The sequence below is a fragment of the Semicossyphus pulcher genome, unplaced genomic scaffold, assembly GCF_022749685.1.
Source record: "Semicossyphus pulcher isolate SPU_LCO1_2020_fin unplaced genomic scaffold, fSemPul1.0.p SCAF_14, whole genome shotgun sequence".
Taxonomy (NCBI): domain Eukaryota; kingdom Metazoa; phylum Chordata; class Actinopteri; order Labriformes; family Labridae; genus Semicossyphus; species Semicossyphus pulcher.
The window spans coordinates 5,383,695-5,397,695 of NW_027211648.1; the positions used below are offsets into that span (position 1 = coordinate 5,383,695).

General features: G+C 46.3%; 1 protein-coding gene across 2 annotated transcripts in view; it reads left to right on the forward strand.

The window, feature by feature from the left end:
- fgfr3 (fibroblast growth factor receptor 3) overlaps positions 1–14,001 on the forward strand; it is an 84,066-nt gene that overhangs the window by 25,007 nt on the left and 45,058 nt on the right. For both annotated transcript variants that reach the window (XM_069662142.1, XM_069662143.1), the window contains exons 2-3: positions 1,060–1,323; positions 5,575–5,628. In XM_069662142.1, the coding sequence (XP_069518243.1) occupies positions 1,060–1,323; positions 5,575–5,628 (318 nt within the window). The remainder of the gene's footprint in view (positions 1–1,059; positions 1,324–5,574; positions 5,629–14,001) is intronic.

Here is a 14,001-nt window from a genome sequence, read left to right on the forward strand (position 1 = left end):
CATGTGTGTGTGCAAACAAGTGCGTGTGTGTACTCCGTTGCCCAAGCAGCTCATTCAAAGACTCGCAGCGTTTTTTTTGGTGCACATGCGAAAGTATGCATGCGTCTGTGTGCTCATAAGTGTCCTTGTGTTTGTGTACATCGTTGCATTGGTTTGAATGGTTGCCAGAGCGACCAGAGTGTGCACGAGGTCGTCTTTTTTGTCTCTCCCTGACGGCGTTGATGGTAATTGAGGTCTGGATGAGAAGACGCCACAGATGGGAGGACGAGAGGAGACACAAGGGGACCCAGTGTTTGTTTGTCCCTCCGTCTCTCCTCCATCTTCTGCGTCCTTAGTGAGGCCAGTAAACATGTTGATTTTTCCCCGGCTGTAACCACGCTGGCACACGGAGCTGGTGGAGTAAATGAGCTGGTGTGCGACAGGGAGGAGGAGGAGGGGTTCATTTCCACACAGCCCCAGATCTGTCTCCTTCTACGTGCAGGAATAAAAAGTTGCACTTTTCTGACTTCCAGAGGCAGATTAGCTGATAGCTCGCCAGCGGGGCAGCGGTTAATTCTGCATCACTGCCTCTTTGTTTTGGAAGGGTTGGGGGGCTTTTCTTGTACTGAGGAAACTCTGTGACTGAGTTTGGCTATTAATTCTGCTGTGGAAAAAGTAAGAGGCTGTTTGTACAAAATCTTAAACCCTTCATTTTACAATATAGACCTGCGGGTGAAAAGATTTTGCTCCTGATTTTGCAGGAAGCAAACAGGCCGTGTTCTTCGTTCTGATGTTAGCAGGCTGCTGCGAGCAATAAGGTAGCAAAAGATTTCTCTTGGTTATTCCTTGTTTAATCATTTTTACAATTAATTAATTGATAATTTTGTCTCTAAATTTTGTCTTGACTTCCTCAAATTTCCGACCAATATTCAAAACCGAAGAAGAAAGAAGAAGTAGAGAAGCATGACCGGAGAATGTTTGGCCTTTTTACTTGATGCATTATGAGAAAATAGGGTGAAGTAATGACCAAAGAAAACCAGCTTTCTCCTAACCCACTGTGTCTTTTCTTCTCGTCTGCAGACTCTGTGTCCAGCGAGACGGCCTTCCTGGAGGACTATGTTCTGGGCATGGGGGACACCCTGGAAATGTCATGTGACCTGGAGGACCACTCGGAGCCCGTTGTCTGGTTCAAAGACGGCGCCGGGCTGGTGCCGGGTAACCGGACGCGGCTGGGCCAGAGGATGTTGCGCATCATCAACGTGTCGTACGAGGACTCGGGCGTCTACTCGTGCCGGCTCGCCCACAGCAACACACTGCTTAGCAACTACACCATCCGGGTGACAGGTGAGGAACAAGACGCTGATTTTACACCTTAAACGGCCAGTTCGCCGATTTTCAACCTCAAGCCTATCATGCTATCATGTGAGTTAATGCCATTATGCAATTTGGCTCTGTCTTTGGAGGACGCTATCCGCTTCTCCAATGGGCCCTGGAAAACCTCCGCCAGACGACGTAAAACACATCATCTGGCGGAGGCCAGGGAGCTCGCTAAACTACACTTCCTCAATCTAGGACGCCCGCCTCCGACGTCATGTCTCGTTCAGAATCGTCAGGTTTGAAATGTAGACTGCAGATCCACCGGTATATTCGCATCGTATTTCAGATTCTGTACCGCTACGAGCCATCGGCTGCAGCGAAACGGTCGTATTTCACTCCTGTGTCTCTCGCTGGGCCGTTCCTTTCAGAGGGAGGGGCGCAATGCACTCTGGGTGTTGTAGGAATGTAGAATGGGCGAAACCACGAGCTGTTTGTACAAATTTCTCCACAGCTATGACGCCAATTTCAAATATGATTGCTTCTATCGATTACAGAGAACACCAGCTTTGCCTGACAGTGGCTTTTTACAGGGGCGAGTTGCTCCTTAAAGCTTGTACACCAAGAAGAGAATGAGCTTGAGCACTATTTTACTCGTGACATTGCCCTTTAAATAAGATCTAATACCAAGGGCATTCTATATTTCTGAGCTACTCGAGTTGCTGGCAGAGCTCCTATGGATGCGTACGGTCTAGCTGCACCCTGGGGAGCTCAGAGAGCCGAACCCGCCTCGGATTTTCTTCCCGTCTGACAGACGTCTGAGAATCAAAGTGTTTTCTATGAATAAACAGTCGAACAGTCGCAGCAGTGATGTCTCGACATGACATCTTCTCATAACAGTGTAGAAAAACACTGAAAACTTAGCTGTGGAGGAAAGTTCTATTATTCTCTGCTCCTGCTCGGTTTAAACTCCCCGTTAGCTGCCTGCCAAGCTACACACACACACACACACACACACACAGCGGCACAGACCAAGCCAAGTTTCACACAGATTCCCCTCCCGATGCAGTCAAAGGTGAAATTCATTATCGTATGAGGGGATGAGCAAAGACTTAAACAAGTGTGTGATGCAAACAGAGCTCTAATAGGAATGACGGGGGGAGGAGGGGGGAGGGAAGCGTGGGTGAGGGGGTCAGAAGCGAGCGAGTGAGCGAGCGAGCGGCGTAAAAAGTCTGGCTGCTTTTTCCCCCCGTAAAGCTCCTGGACACCAGCTGAGCCGGTTATTGACAACTAATTAGAAAGCAATTAGCTCGAAACATTTCATCATTGAAAACAGATGGGGTGGCAAGAAATGAGAGAGTTCGCTCCCTCTCAACTCACCCCCTACCTCCTCTCACACACACACACACACACACACACACACACACACACAAATAGATGCATGTGTTTGGCTGCGAGCCGGAGAGAAAATGGCCCTTTCCAGCACTGATCAGAGGTGGACAGCTTCTCCTCGTGGAGCCACAGATCATCTCCAGACTGCAGGAGGACACATGCAAACACGCTCCCAACAGCAATTATTTAAAAAAGGAGGAAAGCATCCGTCTTCCAGAGGCAGGTTCAGCTTCAAATTCTACTTTTCTAATCTTTAATCTTGTGCAGAAAGAATCTCCAATTGATGTGAGACAACTGCGTTTCCTTCCAGCTCACCCTTCACAGGAAGTGAATCCATCACAGCCCGTTTGTCAGACATTTTAACGCTCAGTACACGTTTAAATTACTTCTCATGTCAGAGTTTTTACAGAATGTGTCGGCAATATCCTGCTCTCCCCCACCGCCTCCTCTAAACACTGAGCCTCAGCTCCTTCTTTTAAAGCACACACAGACTTTTGTGTTTTTACTTCAAATATTTGAGAAGGTGTCAGATATTTAGGAGCCGTATCAGGTTTAGCACCTGGACGGCGTCCAGACAGCGGACACACACACACACACACACACACACGAGGTACACGTGTCGGAGGCGAGGGGCTGCGGTGTGAGGGGATGGAAGCTGATATTTGAAACATGAAATGTGTAAAAACATCTGTTCAGACGTTTTGTAGATAAATCTCTGGAAAGCGATCGGAGAATTGGTTGAGGAAAAATATGTGAAATATGTTGTTTTTAGCTGTTTGCGGATCAGTTGTAGCAAATACACAAAGCAAGCCTGGATAATTGTTTCCAAATTTACTGGAACAGATTAAACTCTTTGGCACGAGTCCGCACCACAACACTTGAGAGGAGAATCCATTGTTTCAAGACGAGACTTGTTTCTGTCCGTCCTTCGTATCTGAGTCGACAAACAAACCTTTTGTTCTTATGAATTCCAGCAACAGGTTTTAAACTGATCCCCAGCCACACCATCTCAGCTGAATCACTCACTCAGAAGCTAACGCTAAAGCTAACGTTGAAGTTATTGAGCTTTCCAAGCAGATTACAAAGAGAATAAAAACAAGCTCGACCTACTGGAAATATAGTCTATAAATAATCTTTCATTACAATACATCGTCAAAAATTGCTGAGTCAACACACTTACCCCAGCACATGCGCATTAGCGTCATCACTGGGAACGTGTTAGCATGCTAACATTGTCATAAAGCCCATGCATGGCCTCACAGAGCCACTAACAGTATGCTCATATATCATCCTTGTCTACGCTGTCTGTACCATGTAGAGTGTTGTGTGTACACAACATATGTTCATGCATAGTTTGTGGGTTTTGACAGGATGTTGTTGCCGACACCAGAAAAGATTACGGCAACTTTGGACCGCTTCTTCCTCTTTTTTTCTAAAGGACAAATGTGATCAGATGGAGAAGTATGAGCAACATTTGACCATGAGGGTCATCCAACAAAATATTTGTCGGCTTGTTTTGTCACTTGATTTTTCATTAAAATGAAAAACGGTAATACTGCTACGTCACCAAGATAGGGACCATTAAAGGGCCAGTTCGCCGATTTTCAACCTCAGTCCTATCATGCTATTATAGGGAGCTAATGCCATTATGGTAGGAAAACAAATGCAATTTCGCTCTGTGCCCGTTGGAGGACGCTATCCGCTTCTCCAACGGGCCCTGGAAAACCTCCACCAGACTATGTAAGACATGTCATCTGGTGGAGGCCAGGGAGCTTGCTAAACAACACTTCCTCAATCTAGGACGCCCACCTCCGATGTCATGTCTCGTTCAGAATCATCAGGTTTGAAATGTAGACTGCAGCGATCAATGTTCTTGACAGGAAAACGGTCGTATTTCACTCCAGCGTCTCTCGCTGCGCCGTTCCTTTCAGAGTAAGGGGCGCAATGCACGCTGGGTGTTGTAGGAATGTAGAATGAGCGAAACCACGAGCTGTTTGTACAACTTTCTCCACAGCTATGGCGCCAATTTCAAATATTATTGCTTCTATCGATTACAGAGAACACCAGCTTGGACTTGCTCCTCTGAGGGTGTGAATTGTTTGTGAACACTCAAGAGTTGGTGCAGAAGAGCTCAAATTGAGACAGAGCTTTGTTGTCTGAAGCACAGCGGACTGCGGCGTCAAAGAATAGAAAGTAAAAACCTGCTTGTCAGGAGTTTCAGGAGCCGTTTCAGCTCACCGGGGTTGTGGAGGTAGCTGCTGGCTCTCATTAAGCAGACCTGCGGAGCTGAACCAGAAAACTTCAAGGTCACATGGAAAATAATTACGCCGCTGCCGTGAAAGTGTTTGATACAGCGAATCTAAACAGTCGTATCTGTGGAGAATAATTAGCCTCTATCTGACACGCTAACTGTTATCCAGTGTAGTAAGAGGACAGAAAGGGTTGTTTTTGTGTGTGTGTGTGTGTGTGTGTGTGTGTGTGTGTGTGTGTGTCTGCGCACGCGAACGCAGCCCCACTAATGACCCTCTCATTTGTAACGTCTGCGGAAATGTTTGGGTTGTATATCTGAGCGAGCCGCCGCGCTGCAGAGAACTGTAGACTCATTCATGAGTTTCTCAATGAGCAGAGTCAGTTTCAGTGTGCATTCATGCAGAAGCTTGTGAGCGTGTGTGCATGCGTCTAATCACACTCACTATTTAATCTCCACTGGGTGTTTAACATGCACCAAACTGCTGCTTTGTTTTCCCCTCTTGTCTTACACTGAATCTGTTCCAGGCTACAAACTTTACAGATGTTATTTTATATCTGATGGTTGACAAAGTTCAAGCACTCTAAAGAATAAAGACATTCTGATCGTCTAATTCCACTCTTTTCCTCTTCTCTCTCTAGATTCTCTGTCGTCTGGTGATGATGAAGATTACGACGAAGATCCAGAAGATGCAGGTAATGAAAATGGTGAATTCTTAATTATTATTATTTTTTAACTACTTGTTTCATTTGATGCTAGTGCAGCAATATTTGTAGCTTTTCCTGCTAAAGAGAGTTAAAGTGTCTGATGCAGCTGACTTTGTGTGTAAGCAGTGATCTTACAAAGTCATTAGCTTAAAAAACTAGCAGTTTTGACACGTGAAAATATGAACAGCTGATTGGTGTGGACAAAACTGGAGCTTGAATCTGTAAAAATGTATATATTTAACGATCCTCACCTACGCTAACCGTAGTTGTGACTCAGAGAACAGCGCCATCATTAGAGCTCAGAGGTCATGAAATCATCACGCACGCTGCTGTTTCAGTTAAAAAGAAAACACGTTCACCGTCTCTGAGAAAGAACAAAGAAAGCTCCAGGTGTTTAGCACCTACGGCAGCAGTGTTCTTAGCACTTAAACGCAGAGCATTAATGCGTTCTGGTGTCAACCTGAGTTCCATTAAGGCAGCGTGAAGTACGTCGTTAAGCTTAATGTGCTGCACCTGCTGCCACACAGACTGCTGCGCCGACCTGAGAGGAGCCGTTAACTGTGAGCGAGCGAAGAAGATACAGCTCTGTTACGTTTCTGACTCCTTCCCTTTGAGTTAGGAAGGACCGATTTTAGGCTGAGGGAGTGAAACTACAGGGGATACATCGGTACTTAAAGCTGTGCATCGAGTAGGACGAGCTGAATATGAATCAATTTACTGAACTAGGAACAAAGCTGAGCTACAGTCGTTTCGTTATCCTGCACCCTGCAGAAATGAAGGAACTTAAGGACGAGAAGAAGCCGGATTTAAATGTGACTTAGTTTATTTTTCATTACATTTTTGGGCCTTTTATGCCTTTATTGAAGGAGACAGGACAGTGGATAGTGACAGAAACAGGGGAAGAGAGAGTGCGGTATTCATTTTCTTTCTATAATATTTTTATTGACATATTTCTGATGACAACATGACAAAGAGAGGAGCGGTACAAAAGCATATCGTTACATATCATCCACATTTGGTTGCTAAATGCAAGCTGTCCAAAATGGGAATATGCAAAGACGGAACAATCAAAAAGATTGTTCCCATGTATGTTGACATTTTAAATGATGACTCTGCAGTTTCTCCATGTGGATAACCAAAACCGGTCTCTGACGCATGGTGGAGTTGGTGTCTTCCAGTCTTTGAGATGGCGTTTTTTTTGCGAGTACCATGCCCATCAATCGAGCTGTTTGAATGTGTGAGGGGAGAATCTTCCAAGGGTGCAAAAAGAGCCACGTCTCTGTCAGGAGAGAGAGTCCTTTGATAAACCCCAGAAAAAAAAGACAAAAATGTGTTGAACTGAATGAACCTGTCTGCTATTAATTGAACAATTATGCAATCATGCATAGTTTATCAGGCGAAGAGAGAGTGGGGATGACACACGGCAAAGGGCTGAGATTTGGGGCTGCTGCATTGAGGACTGTGGCCTGACCACTGAGCTAAACTGGTGCCCCAGTGTAACCTGTTTCTGTCTACCTGACTGTTATATAATGTATGTAATATGTAATTTAAATTACTTCAACATTGAAGGATGTTGTTGAAGATAAGCTGGCTTTATTTTGTTTTAAACAAAACTTGATACCTGCCTCCCAAGTTCCTGCAAAGGTTGCACACCCTGTGATACCTAAATAAGTCAGTACTTTGCTGTTTCTTTCGGGATGTTACAAACCCTGGATTATCATTTTTCTATATTAGATAGGACTGTGGATAGAGTTGGAAATGTGCGATGAGAAAGTGGGGATGACATGCAGCAAAGGGCCGAGGGTTGGGCCGCCACGTCGAGGACTGAGCCTCTACACATGCGGCGCACCTTTACCACTGAGCTAAACTGACAGCCTCTGAATGATCATCATTACAGGACAACAGGTGGAAAGTGAGAGCAAAGTTTTTGCTGTCGTTAAAAAGTCCTTGTGGCGCAGAAATTGTCTCCTCCCGATATTTATGTCAACAGTTTAGCTGCATTTTAGAATCAGGGCTCGTTTCAGCTGCCACAGCGATGAGAGATGTTGTCTGTTAGAGCCACACGAGTTTCTTAGAGAGGATCTTTATTGGCAGTTAGGTGACAATTATTAGATTTATGCAACTGATTAGACTTTTATATCTGTAATTGGAATTATACGGCCCTTATAAGCGCTCGCTGTCTCGCTGTGCTCACATTAAAGCTTCTCCCCAGAGGCGCTAAACTAAATGGCACAATCGCAGGGATCAAAAGCCGCCGTCTCTCCGGAGGGTAACACCCCTCTCTGCGCTGCGCTGTGATGTGAGCTGTTTTGGCACTCGGAGCCGTGCCGAGTTCAGGTGCAGGTGAACAAAGAGCGATGAGGGATGGCTTTTGCTGGCTGCGTGCGGCTTTACACGCTCTGTTCTGTCAGCTAGCACGACTCCTGAGAGACAGGCAGCCGTCTCCACCCCTCTGTGGGCTCTCGACCAGCCAGGCGCCACACTGTGCTGCCTTTGTTGGAGCGTACGGCGGAGAGTGAGACGAAGAAGTAGGAGAAATGAAATACAGTGAGAGGGGAAGACAAGTGAAGCACGGAGACAATAGAGAGCCTGGCATAGACACTGAGAAACCTTTAAAGAAAGAGACGGATGTGATGCACGTGTTTAAGTTATATTTAATACATTTTATAAGTGTCTGCATACTTTCTCAATAGTTCAAAGAAGATGGATTGGGTTAGATAAGTCTGCATCTTGACAGAGGCTTGAAAAACAGCCAAAAACATGTCAGCAGTGTCAAACCGTCCGTCATGACTTTAACTGAACCTCAGTCCACCTTAACGGCAGGACACAACCGTGCCAGAGGCGAAATATGGAACTGTTTCTGTGCCGGACGCCCGACTGAAATCAAAGCCCGCTTTGTAAACGTCGCTACAAAGCTTTGACCGAATCGCACGTCGTCACGCTCCACTCAGAATAAAACGCTGTGGCAGTGACGGTGGCTCAAGCTGCGGCTGCTGAAACGGCCCGAATGCAGCATGGTCTTTATTAATGTTCCACCAAATCAAGTCTTCAAAGCTCAATCGATTTTCAGCACTAAGATGATGCGACAGCACACTTCGTATGGGGCGAAAAGCAAGAAGACAGCCACCTGTTGCAGCACAATCTTTAATATATCCATACCGCTTATCCTGTTCAGGTTTGCAGGGCGGCTGCAGCCTATCCCAGCTGTCATTGGGCGAGAGGCGGGGTTACACCTGGACTGATCATCAGTCAATCACAGGGCTGACACATAGAGACAACCTTTCATGTTCGCACCTCACACCTACGGGCAATGTCTTTGGACTGTGGGAGGAAACCTGCAAACTCCACACACAAAGGCCCACTGCGTCCGAACCGGGATTCGAACCGGGAACCTTCTAGCTGTGAGGCCGCAGCGCTAACCACTGCGCTGCAATCCCTTTCTTAACCGTTTTAGGGCTGTTGTATTTTAGTTTTGTTTAGGTGTAGTTAACATGCAACTAAGTGTATGTCCCCTGTTGACATCCCTGTCACTTCCTGTCACCTCTGTCCTACCAAAATAAAAGCAAAAATGCCCCAAAAACACATAAAGAAGAGCATTTAGTAAAGAAGTCATGTCAAAGCTCGTTATTCTTTCATTTGGTGGCAATCCAGTTTGTTGTCCAGGTTTCTGTTTACTTTGTTAAAGTAATAATCTCAAAGATTTTCATTTAAATAAATGTCTGTTAAGTCTCTGTCTATCGCCGAATGAGGTAACACAATGGTGACTGAGCCTATGGCCCACTGATGAAAGCCTTTGCATTTGCAGTATTACAGACTGGGTGTCTGTGGCGACAAGCAGCGCCCAGTTAGTGACGCGTTTTCCATCAGCCAGCAGTGGTTGGTCTGCCAGAGAGGGTAGGCGGAGCTAAGCGGCTGCTTTTCCGATCTCTGCAAGTGTTGCGAGTAAACAGTAATCTACTATGGCTGAACAAACAAAGAAAAGATGGCTGACTACAGATACAACTTCAAAAATAAGTGAAAATCCAAAGAGAAAGAAACAAACTCGACGCTCAGATGAAGCAAACAGTCTGAAAAGGAAAGCGACCGTCAGCCAGGAAAATCAAGAGTTAAAACCGGAGCAAACCGTGGACGTCACACATGCAGCACTGTCTGGATATCTGGGAAGCGTGCTCCTGCAATTACTGTTTATCGCCATAGGTGCCGCCAAAGAGAACGAAACAAAAATCTTCAAGATTCTAACTTTAAAGGTTCTGAGAGAACGCTGCTCTCCTTCCTCTGCATGTTTTATGTTAAAGATTTCCTGTCAAACTGTCAAAACAGGTAACAACTGTTCGTACGGCTGCTGCCTGGAAAAAGAGCCGGTTTTAGACCAAGTGATTACCTCCGTGTTTATACTGACTCTCTTCTTTAAGACTCTGAAATTAAAAAATAATATTTTAGTTCTTCTTCCAGCCCTCAGAGCGCTCGGTCATTTCATGAACAAAGGAATGCGTGGTAATATTATTTGTCTTGGTGCTATCGCTTTCAACATTTAATCCCTGCATTCTGCTCACTTGGATGTTGGAGGATTAATGTTGTAATCTAGCTGCATATTAATACAGTGCTGCCTTTTTCTTTGAGGCATTTAGCTGATATTCAGAGAGATAAAAGAAGACTGAAAGCTTTCTGTTGCTGTCTTTGTTCTGGAAGTTGCCGTGGATAAGCTTCACACCTGCGATGTAAAACCTGAATGTGTTTGAAAGCACAGTTTCAGCTCCCAGCAAAAGGCCTGCAGTGTTTTCTAAACGGGGCCGGAGCTGCAGCAGATTACTGCAGACATCCTGAATGCTGGTAAATAGCCTCAGACTGCCAGACTTAATCTCTGGATGTAAGTCTACCTCATGACATACGGGGCTCCGATTTCCTGGCCAAGAGGAGAGGGATTAGCCCAGAAACGTTAAACCCCTATCGCCGCTTAATGTCCGCTAAGCCACCGCTAATTAGCCGGCTGTAGCAGGAAGGAGCCATGTGACGAGCCACACAGCCAGCCGGAGAGTCCCTGACGGTGAGCGGAAGAACATCCACATCCACACGCAGGGAGAGGGCCATAATAGAGATGTGGAGATGAGGGAAGAGTCAGAGCTGTTAATGAGGAAGCGGAGGGGAAGCGTTTTCTGATTGACAGCCAGAAAGGGAGAGGATAACAGAGAGAGAGAGAGAGAGAGAGAAGGGAAAAGATGGCACTAAAAAGAGAAGATTTGAGGAGTTGAGTCACTCTGTGGCTGCCAGTAGAGATGATGCTGCAGCTGGCCCCGCAGCTCACTGTTCTCCGAGCAGAGACGAGCGAACAGACACGCTGCCGCAGTCATGAGCTCATTCTCCCAGCAGCCTCCAGGACTTGCTCAGCCGTCTCCCAAAGCCTCCTGGGAAAAAAACAGGCAGAGAAGATAGACGCCTGCCCAGAGGCCACCGTCATTCCCGCGCACAAATGATATTATCGACCAATTTTTGAGATTGACACCAGATTTGGGTTTCATTTTTGTACGAAGACAAACACAACAGCCGTTTCTGTTGTCGCTGTCCAGTGTAAATGTTCAATCACAGGAGAGAGACTGCATGTTACTGACCACACTGAGGCTGATATATGAGGATTCTTTAATGGGTCAGTTTAAGTTCTGTTTGTTTTCTTTACGATAAAACAACCTGACAACAATAAACATTAAAAAACATTCTTATATACAGGTTATATTTAGGCTAAGTTAAAGGAGCAACTCGCCCCAGGAAAAAGCCACTGTCAGTCAAAGCTGGTGTTCTCTGTAATCGATAGAAGTAATAATATTTGAAATTGGCGCCATAGCTGTGGAGAAAGTTGCACAAACAGCTCGTGGTTTCGCCCATGATACATTCCTACAACACCCAGCATGCATTGCACCCCTCCCTCTGAAAGGAACGGCCCAGCGAGAGACGCTGGAGTGTAATACGACCGTTTCCGCTGCAGGCAACGGCTCAGAGCGGCGCAGAATCTGAAATACGACGAGAATATTAAAAAATCTACATTTAAAACCGGCAATTTTGAACGAGACATGACATCGGAGGCGGGCGTCCTAGATTGAGGAAGTGTAGATCAGCAAGCTCCCTGGCCATTTTGTGTAGTCTGGCGAAGGTTTTCCAGGGCCCATTGGAGAAGCGGATAGCGTCCTCCAAAGGCGCAGAGCGACATTGCATTTTTTTCTACCATAACGGCATCAGCTCCCCTTAATAGCATGATAGGACTGAGGTTGAAGATTGGTGAACTGGCCCTTTAAAGAGTTACAAAGCCCACAGTAATAAGCAATATCATCCTTTATGAGAGATGGAGTCAGTTCGTCCATCAGTCCAAAATATTTGACCTGCTTTGACTTGTGATCGTCGAATAGTCCCTCCTGTTTGCGTTGAAAAAAATAAGCTTGAAAATGAAATGTTCGTAAGATGCAACATTTTCCAAAGTTACCAAAAGCAGCGAGCTGTGTGGGAGTCATGTGACCCTGACAGAGGAGCAAATAAGGTCAGAGATCGAACCATCGTCCGCCCTCACACGATGACCATGAGTATTTTTTGCTGTGTGGAAAGCGTTGTACACGCTCAGAGCCTGTGTGAAGTGAAAGGACCGTGTGTGTGTGTGTGTGTGTGTGTGTGTGCGCGTGTGTGTGTTGGGGGAGGAATGTTAACAGAGCCTAATCTGTGCTGTGCTGTGCTCCCGAGCTATGCAGCCTCCTTGTTTACCCTGGCAGGAGAGCAGAGAGCCGGACGCCGGGCCACGCAACGCTGCTCCGCGGCCGCCATTCCTCCGACTCTGTTTGCCTTGAGTCCCTGCAGGCCCTCCGGGGCAGCGTGCCTTCAAAGAGCAGCAGTGTAATCTGTAATGAAATCTGCCTGTGTGCTCGCAGGCGTCAGCGAGGGCAAATTATACAATTACACAATTAGACCCCCCTCCTCCTTTTCCCCAGATCGGTGTCTGAGCGCTGAAGGGCCTTGTGCCGCGGCGAGCAGCAGCAGCGCCGTGTGTCCTGTCCTGCTCGGGCTAATTGCTGTTGCCCTGAAGTTGCGCTGATAGAGAGCAGCAGTCACGCTCCTGCGACCTGCAACACGGAGCCAGTAGGCAGAGGAAAAGTGAACAGAGAGCTGCAGGGGGTGTGTGTCGGTGTGTTTCACAACACTTCTAACAGCCAAATACAAAGAAAATGTAATTATACTCTGTTTTGTTAACAACGAAAAAGCACTCAGACAGAGCAGACCCCTGCCAAGGCTGCACAATCCTCTTAACTTGTTATTTTAATAACTGAAAGTATTTAAAAAACTGCATCTGGATCTGCATCAAAACACACACGGCGACAGACAGCCGTGGGGTACGCGTGCCAGGTTTTCCTTCCTTTCAGTGAGAGCAGCTCGTGAGAAAATCTCTGCAAATCTTTTACAAAGAAAAGAAATCATTAGAGAAGTTCCTGGAAGCTCACCAAACAAGTGATCATTTCTCTTTCGGCCCTTTGCCTCACTTTCCACCAAACCTCATTGAGATTTCTTTCAATTTTGCGATATCCTACGAAGGAGCAGACAAGCAACCGATAATATCACCTCATCGACAGCTGTCAGAGAAAGCTTTGAGTAGAGATACATGTGGTGTCTTGTCCTTCTTTGAAATGTCAAACATCTGTTTAAGAAGCGGCAAGTGTTGAAAAATGTGCAGAACTTGTGCTTTTATTAAAACCTGAAATAGTTAGACTGGGTTTTGTATTGGCTGTAACACCGTTAGAGTTACTGCGACTGCACTTCTAGCAGCTGTAATAAAACACTTTCCGCAGCACACATATCGAGTAAATGTGGATGCCACTGTTCTGTGATCTGTTATCCAACGTAAAACCAAACAAACAGATACAGTCGTGTATTTTTAGGCTCCCGGAGAGATCCCCCTCCTCGGTTAACCTCTGCAGCTGACAGGTGGACATGACACTGTAACTGCTGAGCTGAGAGAACATGTTACGCTAAACCAGTTTCCACTACAGTGGCTGCATATCAGCGCCGGGCAGGGAGGGTTATCTCCCAGGCCCCCCGTCCCTGTGGGGTTTGAGGGGTATCTGCTCCGATCCCCCTCCTCGCACTGCCAAGAAAATCCCACTCCCCTCTGCTGAGGAAATACCATTCAGCCAATTAGACACGGGATGGGATTCCTGTGTGTTGCTGGGTGAACGGAGCAGGACGGGACTGTAAATCAAAAACAAACCGAAAGCCAGATATCAGCTGCTGATCCTCAACTGGGAGATGCTGCGGTGTTTACTTTTCTTATGCTGCAACACGCCTTTATCGTCTTCTTCATGCGAACTGTTAAGAATCTGCAGAGACAACAAA